Source organism: Pelecanus crispus, chromosome 12 (assembly GCF_030463565.1).
Source record: "Pelecanus crispus isolate bPelCri1 chromosome 12, bPelCri1.pri, whole genome shotgun sequence".
Classification (NCBI taxonomy): Eukaryota; Metazoa; Chordata; class Aves; order Pelecaniformes; family Pelecanidae; genus Pelecanus; species Pelecanus crispus.
Window position 1 is genome coordinate 3,988,210 of NC_134654.1, and position 15,656 is coordinate 4,003,865.

Sequence of the window (15,656 nt, forward strand, 5' to 3'; positions counted from 1 at the left end):
AACCCTTACTGGTTTCAGAAAAAAAAAAATCCTTGGTTTACCAAAGTCTAATTACACTTAAAGCATCTTCGCCTAAGGAACTGGAGGATGTGCATCCAGAAAGCTCAGCATTCTGATCCGTTGCTCTGTTTGACGGCTATTAGAATCACTAGTCCTGTACTAATGTCTCCCCATGGAAATTAATCGGAGTGGGAGACTGACCCAAAATGGAGTTACCCTTCATTAACTGAGTCCCCATTCTCAAGTCTACACCAAATGCATGATAGCTCACCACAGGAAATTAAATTCCATCTGCTAAACAGAACTTCACTTCTTATGAATGCTGAAAAAGACAGAGTCCATACCTAAAAATAAATTTGCCTAATACATTGAGCAGTTACCAGCAAGCATAAAAATAAACTATTTAAAAGAGTGAGAAAAACAACTTTGAACAGTTTTTGTATCAGAGTCGCTTAGATCATTTGTTAGAGCTGCGCTCACACAAGAACTTCTTTGTGGGGCTGAACAAATAGCCCACAATACACTATTCAGCTTTAGTGCAATCCATAGCATTAAGTATAAAAAGGCAATTATTGCTAGACAAAATGTAAATTGGTCAACAAAAAGGGCTTATGGTAACTGTGACTGGCACTTCACAGCCTAAGTGAGACAAAGCATAACAAGCTATTAGAGCATGAGAACAGAACAAAATTAGGCACTGCAATCTCTGCGCTCCGTAATCCAAGAAAAAGACAAAAGTCTCATCTTCCTGAAGCTCTGGGGAGGCTGCTGAAGCACCCATGTGTTGGGTGAGCTTACGTAAAAGGAAACAGTTTAAGACGAGGCAGCTGGGTGCTTGCACTCTCACTTGGAGGAGCGGAATGGGGACTCGCGTTCTGTATTAAGGATTTTTTTTGAGGACTCCTTTCCAATGTGCTGGAACAACAAGCTGTTGAACTATTTTAATAATATCACCGCTTTCCCAGACATTGTTTGAATCACTAATTCTTACCACTTCTTACTTAAGGAGACCCTGGAACCCTGACTCTCATCTCCAAAGTTACTTGTCACGCAGCTGCTAGAACTAGATTTATAGCTTCGACCGTTTTGCTGATGCTTTCTCCCAGCAACTTTAGCAACACACCGTTTTCAGTCTTTTGTCATTTCTTGCATTTTAACCCACATGCTCCAATCCTGCCGGCACCCTGCTCCTTCTTTCTCCTCAACTTTTCTGATAACCGCTCCTTCTTCTTTATCTACATCACTGTTCTCCACTTACAATAAAGAGAACAAAAGATTAAAAAACCAGACTAAAAAAACAGGTGAATAAGTAATTGCACTAAAATAGACAGCGTTACACACCTGTAATACCGTTTTGTTTCAGTCATCAAATGCTCTACATAGGCAACAGTTTACACAGGGAATAAGTTAGCAGTTTCTTGGCAAAGTAACAGTTTGGAGAGCGCCTTCCCTCAAAAGTCAAAGACTGCCTGGCACATGAACACATTTAGGTAAAGGATGAGATCAGTCTTGAAGTGAAACGTTACGTACCCTTTCAGCTCCGTACAACTATGTCACTCTTCACTACTTCTGTATTTGAAGCCAGTGGAACAGACAACTACGTCCTCAGCTCTGTAGACATTCAAGACCAAAGCGACTGCTCTTCCAAACCTTCTGTCCCTGCAGAGTACGACAATACTGTTCATCATGTGATACAAAACTGACACAGTCCCTAACTTGAAGGTTAATAACTTTCCTAAAGATGACAGAAAATAGAAAAACTAACTGCTTCATTTTTTCCAGTCCTTTAACACTCATGGGAAGCATTCAATTAAAATAAATTAGGACACATCTGAAAGACGTTCAAAATCTCCACAGACTTAGCTATAATGGGTTACTTTGATATGAGTGCTTTATTCCCATACTAAAAATGTTTTTCTAACTAAAATAGTTTAATCCCTCAAAGGAAACGTAATTCAGTTAAAGACCACAGGTTTCCACTTTGTGGGTTATGCCTCTGTACACCAGACCTATTTTCCAATTCCTAGCCAAATACCGTTTCAAAAAAGTCATTTTACAATTCAGAGTTAAAATTTCCACTTTTCCAAAAAGACTTTGGGACATCTTTTAGGAAAGAATGATTTAATATTCTTGTAATATGAGTTTCAGGGATGCTGTGCATTTTCTTTTGAGGTTACTGGAAGTTCTGTCCCTGCCGTTAAGGCCACATATATTAAACTGTTCTTCCTGGTGGATTTTCTCAGGTGAAACATGAATACTGATGGTTGTCTGTGTAGATCCAGCAGTAGAATCAGGTGCTACAATAATACTGTAGAGTCACTACTTAATATATAGATGAAAAGGCATGGAAGATGGTAGGAGAGACAAAATTCAGGTTGTTTGGGTCTTTGCAATGATCTCCTGCTGAAACTTTAAAAAAAAAATTAAATAAAAGAAAGGAAATTGAAATAACTGGGAACGTGAACATTATCCGTGTAGCATCTCATGCTACAATGCAGATCACAGATGAGTTCTGTGCTCCTTATGCTGGCAGGAGGCAGCAAGCCTGGGGTGCAGATCACAGCTTGCAGAACGAGACTGCTCCTCCGCTGACGGGGGCAACGCTCAACTAGCTGCTGAGAAAACCACTTCAAGGTTATCGGAGAGGGTGAAATAGGCTGCTGAGGGTGACCTGAGGAGATCACAGGAGACCTCCTTGGTGTTACCGCTGTGCTGCTATGCTAACTTCAGTTTCCCAAGCGCCCAGCTCAACTATATCCAGATTTTCAATGAGGCAGCATTATAATACACTGTACTTCACGCCCTCTCTCAAACAGGGGTTCAGTAACAAGTACTACCACAGCACTGATCAGTGCCACAGTAACGTACCTCCCGGGGAGGGCACGTCACATACGCCCAAGCAGCCCTTTCAGCAAAACGGATGACTTGGAACGACTGATACAAGCAGAGAGAAAGGCTTTGGAGAGAGGGGCCACACAATGTTGGAAAAAAGACCGTAATTTAATATTCAGGTGACTAAGCAGACACAGTATCTTTCACATCCTCAGTTCCAGAGGGCTATTCAGAAATCCATGCACATACTATCTGCCAAGATGTTTGTCTCACAGCCCTCAGGCTGCATTCTGCCTTCAGAAGGCAGCAGTCAAGCTCTCCGCCGTCAGCATCCCTGTGCTTCCAAAAGGCACAGGGGAAAGAAAGGTCACAGGAACTGTCACAAGATGAGAACACATCCTGCACAAAAGACGGCCTGCTACAATTTGACTAGGAAAGAATGAAGAGTTAGAAAAATAAGAGTATAAATGCAGCCTTAAGAATCGCCACCTCCAGCAGCTGGTGGAGAGGGCAGATTTGGTAGGAACTTTGCCTTTATCCTCTCTTGTCAGCGCCGGGAGACAGTTTCCCCACAAGAAGATGCTCGAGCCTGCCCAGCCTTTATATCTGGAGTGCTTCTTCCCCAACAGGACGTACAGCAGAGATGAAAGGGAATGAACAGAAGTACCTAACAAACCCCACAGAAAACAGTAGCTGAAACATGCTCCTGAGATGACAACTTCTGCTTTTCGTAGACGTTAACAGTTTCTGACTGGAACCAGTTTGGGTTACACTACGGCTGCCTTGGCCGTTCAATGAGAACACACTGCCCATACAAGGTGAATCACAGAAGCTAATTCTGAGCCTTGTAAGAGAGAAGAATCTTCTTTTAAGAAGTCTGAAATACACCGAAAAACTGCCTGCCTCGCAGGTCCACCTGGTGAGTGCAGCACCCAAACCAGCAACGTGCTGCCCCAACGTGCTATAGAATACAAAAACTGAGTGTTGCAACAGCTTCAAGGCCATGTTCTTTGTTCTCATGGAATGGCAAAGTCCATCCAACTCACACTTCTCCACAAGTAACAGAAGTTAAAGTTCTAACCTTCAGATAATAATATATTTCCCATCACCATTATACCGGAAAGACTGGCCTACTCTTACTATACGTCAGGAGCAATAGTTTTTTGTTTTAAAACCAAAGCTTGTTAAGAAATAAGAGTAGATCTCAAAATACACACTAATTACACAGAACATTCTAAGGAGAGGAATTCACGAGGTGTAGTCAGAAACAGTTCTGACATTCAAAAGACATTCAAAGACAACCACAGGAAAAAAGCTTGAAGGTGGAAATAGTGCAGACATTCCAGCTAAGAGGCGTGCTTCCAGTACACTCACCTTCCTCATTGCTACTACCCGCTTAAACACTGCTAAGTCTCCTCCTGTCCTTTCCCACAGAAATTACGAGTACCATTGATTTCAGCTGTTAAGTAGGACAAGAAGCTTAGCTCAAATTAACAAGTAGTGCTCACCTCCCATTGCACAACTGGAGACACGTTTTTTCAAACTCTCACCTGAAAACATGGGACACAGCAATCATTACAACTACCACTTATGACCAATAAGGAGTAAAGAAAAGTCCATCCCATGCTGCAGAAATAATGGACAGAAAGAAAGAGGACTGACATATTGAAGCCCATTTCGATAGGTAAATTAATGCATTAAGAAGAGCTTATACATGCTATCATAAGATGGTATAAAGCATGAGAACCCCCAATCGACTCATCTGGCAGGAACTGGGGTGAAACAACCTTAGAAGAGCTGAAGTCCTAACAGTAAAACAGTCCCAAAAGCCACCACTCAAACAAAATTCATATGCTCCAAGGCATAAAAGAGTAATATCACACTCTCTCCACCTCAGAGTGCTCAACCCATATTAATAACATTAACTAAACCAGGATACCCACTTGTTGGTAAGCACATAGCAGAGAAAACAAGGACAGGAGAGAACCCTGAAGAAATGTCAGATGTGCAGTACGAAGCGGATAACCTGGATTCACAGCACTTTATAGATAAAGGGCCACTATCAAAAAAAAACTTATTACCCCTTCCCTCAGGTCACCTACATGACTTGTCAGGCATCTAAAAGGCAAAACTGGAACAAAACAGGAATCTCACTCCTTGATTACCTTCTGTAATCACTAGGTGACATTGGCCAGAGAACTAAAAACCGGACAAACACATCTAGGTGCTTAAGTGCCGCCAACAGACAGGAGACATTAAGAGTCTTCACGGGTTTGGGCCTAACCACCCAAGTCCGTGAGACAAGTCACAGGCTCTAGGAAGGAGGGCAGTTGCCATGATGCAGAGGACGCAGTGAGCAGCCCAGCTAGGAAAGCACAACACATTCCTACTGGAGAAGCAGACAAAGACCATCAGTATCCAACTCATCGCAGCGAGAAGGATGAATTTCTCCCTGTGTCATCAGGCATCGTCCCTTGGGCCAAAGCAGGGCGATCCTCTCCTACAGTTTCTGGGATTTTGTCCAGGGTGACGTGAGGCGTCCCGAGCAGAGCAGGTCTCCGGCGGGACGGGGGATGGATTAGCAGCAGCACAGCCATCGCCCTGCCCGGCGGCGGCGAGCTTCCTCCCGCGCTTCCAAAGGCCTGGGGACGGCTCTTCCCCCTCCCGCCCTCCCAACGCTCAGCCTGCGGTCACCTCCCCGCTACCCCCACCCCCCCAAGCCGCCAGCTCTCCCGCCCGGGCCGGGCCGGGCCTTTCCCCTCACCCCACCCGGCCCCGGACTTGCACAACGCCGCGTGGGCCGCCGCTGGGCCACGGTGCCCCGGGCCGCCGCCCACCCCACCCGCTGCCGGCTGTCCCGCCCCCCCGAAGCCGCCCCCCCGGAGCCGGACCTCCCGCCCCCCCCCCACAGCCTCCCCCCGGGGCCCCGGGGCCGGACCTCCCGCCTCGGGGCGCGCGCTGTCACCATGGAGACGGGGGCGGGGGCGGCGGGGCGCGACCCCGGGCCGGGGCGGCCGTGAGGGGAGCGGCCCCGAGGTCGGTGCTGAGGGGGCGGGATGGGGGAAGCGGGGCAGGTGCCGCTGAGGGGGCGGCGGCGGGGACCCCCGCCCGCCGGTGAAGCCCCTGCGGCGGCCGAGCCGAGCCCCGGCCCGCGGCGCCGCACTCACCACGCTCCGCGCCGGTGGCTCCCGCTGGGCCCGGGCCAACCCGGAAGTAGGGGCGGGGCCAACCCCGCCTCTTTCCCCGCCCACCGGGGCGCGTCACTTCCTGCGCGCCGCACTCCCTGCCGCGAGCCGCGGCCGGCGCTCCTCCTTGCCCCGCGCTGCTGGCGTCACCTCCGGGCGACAGCGCGGCGGCAGCGGCCTGGTGGGCGCGCGGCGGGTAAGCGGGGCGGGGGGGGCACGGCCGCCGGTGCCGCCCTGAGGGGCGCGGGGACGCGGGAACACGGGGAGCCGGCACCTCCCGCCCCGGCGGCGCCCCGGGGCCCGGCCCGGCTCGTTTCGCCCTCGTTTTTTTGCCGCCTTCCTCCGTCAGGGTTAGATTTACCCGATGCCGGCCCGCCCGCCGCGGTCGCTTGCACCGGCGGTCGCCTGGCGGGGCCGCGGCTGCCCGAGCTGCCGCAGCCCTCGGCGGAGCTGGGGGCGGCTCTGCTCCGCCCCTCGCTCCCTCCCGGGAAGTAGCCCTCGAGTAGATTTTGGGGTATTGACTTTAAAAAACGCCACCGTTTTACCGTTTCTCTCACCGTTTTTAGGTGTAACTTTAACATAATTTGCGGTTTGTTTTTTTTTTTTTTTATTTCGTTCTGCTTCCCGAGTTGAAGCCAGTCACCGGTAGGTTGTGCACCGTCACTGGTGACGTGTCTGCGCTTCGGAAGCTGTCGCTGGGAAAGCAGGAGACTGCGTGCCGAGGAAGGCGTCTCTGAACATCCTTTCCCCATGCACGAAGATCATCGAATCGTTTAGGTTGGAGAAGACCTTTAAGATCATCCAGTCCAACCGTTAACCCAACACTACCAAGTCCATCACTAAACCAATTAAGGGAAGAGCAGCAATTTCATGTTTCTTGGCTTGGTGGCTGGGTTATTTATAATGAAAGTAAAAACTAGGAATCGTTAAGGTTGGAAAGGAGCTCTAAGATCATCAGTCCAACCATCAACCCAACACCACCGTGCCCACTAAACCATGTCCCGAAGTACCACATCTATCTGTTAAGATGGGATAATTCTTTTTTTTAAACAAACCTTGTCTGCAAATAACCAGGTGAGCTCTCACAAGTTGAAAAACGCTTGAGTAAATTCTATCTTTCCCCCCCTTTCCTAGCCAGTCTCCAGAATCCATCATGGATTATCTGTCTCAACCCGGCTTCCTCAGCGTCGTCGCTGGAGTCGTGTGCGGAGTGTGCCTAGGATGGGGCATTCGTGGGAGATTTTTAAGGCAGCCCAAAGCCAGAATGGCTGCATCTGCAAACAACCTGGGGAGCGAAGCTAACATCATGGGAGAGTCCGGGGAGTTCAAGATGGTGCTGATTGTCCGCAACGATTTGAAGATGGGAAAGGGGAAAGTAGCAGCGCAGTGTTCCCATGCTGCTGTTTCTGCCTACAAGCAAGTTCAGAGAAGAAATCCTGAACTCCTGAAACAGTGGGAATACTGCGGACAACCTAAAGTGGTCCTCAAAGCTCCTGATGAAGAGACTCTGATCCAACTCCTGACTGATGCTAAACACCTCGGACTGACCGTGAGCTTAATACAAGACGCGGGTCGTACTCAGATAGCTCCAGGCTCCCAGACAGTCCTTGGCATTGGACCGGGACCAGCTGATGTAATAGATGAAGTTTCTGGTCACCTAAAACTCTTCTAAACTGGGGATCAAAGAAATCCAAATGCATTGGTGTATATCAGTACTGAAGGGATAAAATCCCAAGTTTGGGGATTTTTCTGTATGTTCTCTCAGTATAAATAAAATAACCAGGTTTTGTAAGAGATTTCAACTTGCAAGTCATGAGTTTCTCTAGCTTCTGTATTGTGTTCTAAAGTTGGAAAGAACATGCTAGGCTCAGGGGAGTTAAGGAAAGTAAAGCTAGCAGAATTTTACTACCCACAGAAAGGAACCCAGTGTATTTAAGGCTTGTGCAATTGATTGAGGATGTTGCACTTTGTCTGGTTTACCGGCTGAATAGAAGCATTAATAAAGTTTAACTGAAGTTCTCACATGTGCTAAAAATGACAGGTTCCCCCTCTCTGCTTTAAAGAATGTATGCCTTGAAAAAAAACTTCCTGTAATTCAGAAAAGAGTAGCTGCTGAAGCAGTTAAAAATGTCTCCAGACAGGTGGGGGCAGCTGTAGGCACTTCCTGCACAAAGTTTCCAATAGAGTAACTGATGCAACAGCTCATAACCGGTAATCTCAACAGGCTTTGCAGTCCAGACCTCAAGTAAACACTGAGAAGGAGAAGCTGTAAGCCCTGCTCCTTGCTGGAGGTGGCTGTAGCTACTGCACTTGCAGGAATCTTTAGCCAAGGTAGAGGGAGTTACCCTACATATAGATGGGTGGTTGTACAGGGACTGACTTAAATCCTGTTCTACTTGGGATTAACAGGTCCTCTTGGGTTTAAGGAAGCACTTGATTACGGAAGTTGCTGGACAGAGTTCAGATCATGCTGATCATGGCTCATGTGTAAATTCTACCTGTGCAGCTCCGGTGTAGCTCTAACACTGTAAAAGCCAAGTCCCCTGCACTCCTAATGAGGTGGACTTTCTCTGAATCAGTTTTATAACAAAGCTGTTTTGGGAGAACTGTGCTGCTGAGCGCATTTCTTTTACAGCCTCTCAACCACATTTTCCAGTTGAGTACCTATGAAATATGTTGTAAGAGAGGGAACAGAAGGATTTGTCTCCATCAGTCAAATTTACAGACCCAGAGGGAATGTCAGAGGGGTCGAAACGCAAGCGTAATAAACACAGAGAATTGAGAAGTTTTTATACTGCACCTCTTATTTAGGCATAATACTTTTCAAAGAATCATAGAGTCATTTAGGTTAGAAAAGACCTTTAGGATCATCCAGTCCAACCATTAACCTAAAATTACCAAGTCCACCACTAAACCAATTAAGGGTAGAGTAACAATTTTGTGTTTCCTGGAAAAAGACTGACACTACTCGCTGCAGACTTTTGCTCCAGCACACTCCTGAACGAAGACTACAGCCACGTAGAGCCTGTGGCAGGTGAAGGCCCCCCAGACGCCGACACCCGCCATTACACAGGGAACTGCTGCGGGATCGCACAATACAGCTGTGGAGTTCACAGGAGCAAGCAGGAAGGGGATTCAGCCTCCGAGCCAGAACCTGACACTAAGGACGGCTCCCGGTTAAGAGACAGAAGCTTCTACAGCTATCAGAGATACGGCCAGTGCTGTGATACTCATTACGCTCAAATATGACAGTATTCATAGAGAAACATTTAAGTCAATTTTATTTGAAGCTAAATATATTTAAGGCAACTTACATACCTAGAACATGATCTCAATTGAACTGACACACCCTACTACAATCCTAACGTATCACCTGGTCAAATCTGCTGTAGTTGACCACAACACAGCCAACTATAGAAAAGTGCTGTTTTCTTCTCTCTGGCATAATCTTTCTATAGAAAAAGCATTACATGTTTTCTTGTATCGCCCCCTCGGTGCAAGACACCGCTAATGGTCTCCGTTGCTGCTCTCCTAACGGCCCCTCACGCCCTTGGGTGTACGCGCTTGCGCGCCCCACACTGCCAGCACTGTAATACTCGGTTCGAGTTCAAAGGTTCTTTTCGACGACAGTAAAGTGAAGCTACCACTATGCAGCATGTCCACAGTCCAGTAATTTATTTTTAAATTGAGTAATTTCAAATTGCACAAACAAAACTGAACAGCAATATGCTTGAATTCTCTCTTCTGTACACTCAAAACAGTGATCTAAAACACCACAATATCCAACATACACAAACCTCAGGGCAGGGTTAGTAAATACACAGATTGGAATCATGGTGCTCTGTTCCTGAATGGAATGTCCCACAAAAGCACAGGATACAGCACAACATAAGGTCATCTGTTACGTATGGAGTGAGCAAAAAGACACTAGCATTTGCTATATGCATAACTGGAAAACCTGCATAGGTTATGGAAAAAAAACCCCAAACTTTTACTCATTTTAAGTCAGGCAAGGTTGTCTGTACGCATTTTAAATTCTTTTAGAGCTATGCAATCCAACCAGGGTAGGATATGCTGATTAGTGTTGTCTCTTGTCAGCAGTCTTGCAAGGTCAAATACAAGTATCTTTGCTTTAGCTTTCTCCGAATATACAGTGAGACTTAAATGCATTTAGAATAGACAGTACATACTGTAAGCTGCTCACATACAATGAACTTAAGATTCAATATTAGAGTTTAACACTATAGAGTGCAAATCAGAATCTTCACAATAGACTTAATGGTAATAAGCAGTCCTGCAAAAGCCCACTTGAACCAAGTTGTTTAAACTATTCCCCTTTTAAAGTAAAGTCTAAGTGACATGGAATGTGAAAAAGATTTAACATAAGTGATTCAAATAGTTTGCGCTAGAAAAAACAGTCCTTCATGAAATAAAGGTTACAAGAACACGAGGCAGAACTCTTGCTTTTCCCTGTTACGAGTTAAAGCGGGGAGGGACGGTGGAGTTTCAGTAAGAAAATATGCTAGCTCCAAACTGACTTGTGCTGCACCTTACATGCTGTACCCAAAGCCAGGCTGCGGTTGCCCGTATGGAGGTGCAGTGTAGCCATAGCCAAAAGGTGCCTGTGGAGGAACTGCGACACTGGGTCCTGCTGTCAACATTAGCTGTGGCTGACCTGGAAGACAGAACAGTTTCATCTTTATTCCTCAGAACCAAGAGTTCGGTCAGCAAAACTCCTGCAACTTCCCTGGAGACATTTGTATGTTTAACAATAACTCCCCAGCATGAGCTGGCACAATCTTAAATCCTGCAGTCCACATCCAATCTGAGCAGCAGCGTCAGAGTTGTACTTTATCTACTGTTTTGGAACACGTTCCCTTAAGACTTGATTTCACACGAAGAACGTTCCCCATTTCCAAGGACTTCCTTGGGAAAAGCCATGACTAGAGAAGCAGTGCTTTAAAAACAAAACGTGTTACTGACAACATATGAACTACAACATTACCATAAACAATAGGTTGTGTTTCCGTAGCTTGCTCCTCTTCCTTTCTCAAAGACTCTGATGCATCCAGTTTATCCACCTGGAATTGAGACCAACGATTAAAAAAACTCCTCTAACAGAGGTACTCATTCATGGCAGAGAAGTGGAAAAGCCTTAGTGGTATGTTAACACCCATCAAGAAAAGGAGACCATTTACAAGTTAAGATCAATTCAAGTAGCAATGTTGGTACTGGTGCAGTCAAGATTGTCCGTTTCCTGAAAAAAAATCCCTAATTGAGGGATTTGTGGAACTTCTTTGAAAGCTGACTCCAGGCTGAAGCTTTGTATGAAAGGTCCCATACTGGACTAGAGCTACTTTGACATCAGTAAGCTCATCAGGCACTGTTGCTCCAACTACTTCAAACCAACAGCCTTAGGACACAAACTCAGATTTTAGCAGAGTGTCAGCTGGAGACCTTTGCTGTTGGAGCAATTGCTAAGATAATGCCCAGACCTGGAGAAGTTTCCCTGAATGTAGCATTGAGGCAAAGTAATCTGAAGTTGGTATTTGTATACAGAAGACTGCAATAGCATCCGACATGTCACTTGAGCCTCAAGATTTCACTTTCCAAACCCATTCACTCATGCAATTTAAGTTCAAATGCAGAGAATGCATGTGTATAAGACTTGCTTTTTTTTCCACGCTAGAACTGTGTGGCAGTCAGCCTAAACCCACAAAACACTCAACTTGTTCGAGCTTAACACACAGTAACAAGACAAGACTAGCCAGCTTCACTTTGCTGCACAGCAAGTGCAATTGTGCTGTTAGCCCACCCCTACGGAAAGGCAAGAGAAGAAACTTGTTCTGTAGCGAAATACTGCTCGTTACTAAAACGGATCCAAGGAAACTCAGCGTTACTACAGTCTAAGGCAGGCCCTGAAACTAAAACCACAAAAATTAGGTATTGGTATTTTACCTGGGAGATAAGATTTAGAATAAAGTCAGAGACAATCATGCCAATTACTTTTTAAGACAGCAAGACAACTCACAAACCAGGTTAGTCTCTCATTTCATTGGCGTCCTTAATAAAATGAGTTTGAAGACAGGTTTCCTGTACTTACACAGGGTCGGCATTACTTATTCAGCTACACCAACATCCATGAGTCGAACAGTTTTCAGCTTAACCGTGCTACATGAGCAAATATTTGCAGGCAGCTCTAACAGCTTTCTTCATTTTAGCTGTGAATTACAACATGCGTTCCATAAGCCTGTTAATTTGTAACCTCAATTAGAGGCATAAATCCAGGAAGTGGCACAAGTCCTGAGCTTTACGAGTTCATTCATTGACTGGGCTTTCATGGCAAGCCTTTTTGTTGCCTCACACCAGTATCTGGCTTGCTGCTGTCAAAGTGCACAGGAGTGTATGCCAATGCTTTGAGACTCCTTTCCAGACACCATGCTGAGAACTGCACTGTTTTTAACTTGAATAGCAACACACTGAACACAGAAGCACAAGTTTAGAGATGCAAATCCAAGGAGAATGTGCAGAGTTTGCTACTAAGCAGAGGCATTCGGCTTACACGCACTTGGAAAGCCTCCAGCCCAGGACATTTAATGCATTTTTGACCCAGTTTTGATGCCTCCCCTCAGAGCTAAACAAATATTTACAGTAAACAAGCACAGGTTTGAAACCAGCCTGCAGGATGGTTCTTACACCACTTGCTTGAGCATCACCAGGTTCAGTACCCTACACACTTGTAGCAAGATTGTTTTAAAGGCTTTTCCACAGGGACTGCAATAAGCTGCAGAGGAAAAGTAACATGCATTCAATGTTATTGTGTTATGTGTGCATGAAAAAGAGGCAAAAGTACTGAAGCAAGAGTGAGGTCTGAAGATGACTGCCATACAGGCTCCCCCCAAAAAACCACACGCAGCCCACAGCAATGCCTTGTAGCTTAAGGAATAGTGGGATGTAATTGCAATGACTGCTACACATGCGTAGTTTATGCAAACACTGCAGTTCAATTACCTTTTTTCACACACACGCTTTCTTACTGCCTCACTTACTAGCTGCTGAAGGACCTTACACTATGCATTTTAGTCAGGTTAGCCTTGAGTTCCAGTGGTGTAATTACAGACATCTTGTCACCAAGAAGCAGTTTGCATTTAGTCCGTCTTCAAGCCATTTGTCAGTTTGTTCGCCCTTTGCTCAACCACATTAACGGAAAACTCACGCTAAGGCTGACCTCTGGTCTAAGGAGAATCCGAGTGGTATTTGTACAGAAGCGGATGGACAGAAACCTTAGAGGTTGCCCTTCAGAAGGGCAAAACTGCATAGCAAAAGGCAAGCCTCAGAAGATCAATAAGCATTACTTTTTTTTTTTTTTAAATGAGGTAGCAAGAGAAGTTTAGTGAAGCTGAAGAGCTTGGAAGGCAGTCTTTTTTTTTTTTTTGCACAACTACAAGAAATTTACTACAGGGAAGAGAACCACAGACTTTGTCTAATAGCTGGAGTTTTAAGTTGCTACGTGAACTAGAGCACCACGTGAATTAGACTAGCACCAGAAGAACTGGATACCTGAATGAGGAAGAGTCCCTTCTGAAGCAGCTAGTATCTATTCTGCCTACTGTCAGCACGCATTAGTAATGGTCAAGAGATCAGAAACTGGATCACAGTCCTTAAACTAGCAAATGCCATATTGACTTATGGTTCAGAGACAGTGGTGCAAGACTTAATTATTTCTTGTTGTAGGAGGTTCTTCCAGTCAGATTGGCTGTCGAATAGTAGCACTTGTGTATCCTTTCGATACCAGGTTGACTGTGATCCAACTGATCACCTGTAAGCCCTTCCTGAGGATCTATTAGCTTATTAGTAGCAAATGAATCTACTTTTGTCCTACAGCACTAGCTACTTGTAGAGTTAAACAATTTGCATATGCTTTAGTGATATTTTGTTTGGGGGAAAAGCAGTAGCAGCAGTGTAGTAAACATAGGAAAGAAAAAAAACTCATGCAGAATCCTTAGACTTAGTCCTCCAGACTTAAAGATGGAAAACAAGAATCAACTTTCACCTTTTCCTTTATTGCATCAACCTGCAAAGGAATTCAGAAGGTGCAGCTTAGAAAAATCAAATTCCATATTTAGCATATAAAAGGTAGAAACAAAAGCGTCAGGGAAGAAATAATTAAGATACAGGCGAGTCAAAACAAAGATACACCAGAAGTATCTGCTTTAGAAAGGCAGCTCTGCTTGTTGCTAGATCTTACTGCATTGATTTCATTGGCTACACTACAGTTATACCCTAATCCTTTAGCAGACCATGAAATTTTAATCTTTTAAGAATCCTACTCCAAGACTACTACTCTCAAGAGAGGCCTAGTATTAGCTTGGTACATGAGGCATATCTGACAGGCAATGCTATTACTTAGATAGCTCCCCACCTCCCCCAAAATACAGCATTTAAGGATAGCAAATTGCTATAGGACTACAGAGTAGTCCTGCCTTCAGAAGTTAACAGCCAGGCAAATCTTCTAGACAAATAGGCACTCTTAGTCTTCATCAACTCAAGCATTGAGTTAAGCTTTTACTTCTCACAGAAGGAGTCTAATCATTAAGGAATTTACACCATTTCACTGGAAGATACTCTGAAAGCTTCAGCTGGGCAAGTCTTGCTAGTGACAGTTGGTATTTAACTCAAATCTGGTTCAAGTCTCTCAGAGCATTACCAAGTACTTTCCCCATCCTAGGTCACTTCAAACAAAAGCCGAGTCATAATTAGTGCCATTAAGTATCAGAGCCACGTTTTAGGTTAAATGCACAGCAGACCAAGTTAACTCAAGATCTAGCTATAAAGCTTTTTTAGTATACAGTCTAGAATTTAGTTAGAGCTGGATGCCAGCTGAGATTCCTGACTGACACAGCATATGAAAAGCCTGAATCCTGGCACTACTTTAAGACACTGCCCATGGTCAGGCAAATACTACTGATGTAGGTTCTGCAATTCGTAGTGGAGTCTGCAAGTGTTTCAGTCTCTTAGAGGGCGAAGTCTCTCCCCAGATGGACTGAAAAATAAGTGTGGACATGGACAGACAGACATTTGACAAAGCCCATATCAATGTTAGTAGCAAGCAGACGTCTCAAGGCATACACCACAGTGACTAACAAGCTTTCAGTGTTGGAGAAGCACCTGCTCTTACCTTGGTCAAGTATTCCTTCATGACCTGAATAAAGTATGGCATGGCAAAGTCCATGATGTTGTGCCTCCACGCTGTTTCCAAGACAACATCTGGCCTCAGGAGATCATAGCAGGTGAAGAGGCAAGCACCAAAGCATTCTTTCTTGTTCTCCTGCAAGAACCACTGCAACAACTCTTCTGCCAACTCGGTATCTTTGGATTCTGAAGCATACTGCATTGCATCCTACAACAGGAGAGAGTCTGTTCAGCCTCAGATGCCATAGTACAATCACTGACATGGATATGGTATTTAACTAAGCTGCAATCTATTACTGACATTAGCAGAGAGGAGGCATTCTATGACTTGTTTCCAAGAAATCTGTCCATCTACTGCCACGCGGAAGCAAGATTTGCCAGGTTAGCAACAGGCACCACCTAGCGGCATCCAAAAAGGCGCAGCTTTACTACAAAATCATGGGTCTC

The 15,656-nt window shown here is 45.4% G+C and overlaps 3 protein-coding genes across 8 annotated transcripts in view; 1 reads left to right on the forward strand and 2 right to left on the reverse strand.

Moving 5' to 3' along the window:
• VMP1 (vacuole membrane protein 1) overlaps positions 1-6,024 on the reverse strand; it is a 69,483-nt gene extending 63,459 nt beyond the window's left edge. Inside the window, exons 1-2 of one of the 2 annotated variants that reach the window (XM_075719954.1) lie at positions 6,000-6,024; positions 1,531-1,659 (exon numbers count right to left, since the gene is read on the reverse strand). The gene's annotated coding sequence lies outside the window, so the exon portion shown is untranslated. Of the gene's footprint in view, positions 1-1,530; positions 1,660-4,997; positions 5,109-5,999 lie in introns of those variants that run through there. The other variant, XM_075719956.1, reaches the window with a different exon arrangement.
• A 170-nt stretch (positions 6,025-6,194) lies between these two features.
• PTRH2 (peptidyl-tRNA hydrolase 2) lies at positions 6,195-7,792 on the forward strand. 2 transcript variants are annotated; one of them, XM_075720052.1, is made up of 2 exons: positions 6,195-6,213; positions 7,152-7,792. In XM_075720052.1, exon 2 carries the CDS (start codon positions 7,171-7,173, stop codon positions 7,687-7,689), a length of 519 nt encoding a protein of 172 aa, XP_075576167.1. In that variant the 5' UTR covers positions 6,195-6,213; positions 7,152-7,170; the 3' UTR covers positions 7,690-7,792. The 2 variants fall into 2 exon arrangements, with proteins under 2 accessions (XP_075576167.1, XP_075576169.1); XM_075720054.1 differs by lacking the exon at positions 6,195-6,213 and adding an exon at positions 6,702-6,794.
• Positions 7,793-9,668: 1,876 nt separating this feature from the next.
• The window catches only part of CLTC (clathrin heavy chain), a 36,954-nt gene continuing 30,966 nt past the window's right edge, over positions 9,669-15,656 (reverse strand). For 3 of the 4 annotated variants that reach the window (XM_075719947.1, XM_075719944.1, XM_075719946.1), the window contains 3 exons: positions 15,196-15,417; positions 11,023-11,098; positions 9,669-10,692 (listed from right to left, as the gene is read on the reverse strand). In XM_075719947.1, coding sequence (XP_075576062.1) covers positions 10,568-10,692; positions 11,023-11,098; positions 15,196-15,417 — 423 coding nt within the window. In that variant the 3' untranslated portion in view covers positions 9,669-10,567. Of the gene's footprint in view, positions 10,693-11,017; positions 11,099-15,195; positions 15,418-15,656 lie in introns of all 4 variants that reach the window. The other variant, XM_075719945.1, reaches the window with a different exon arrangement.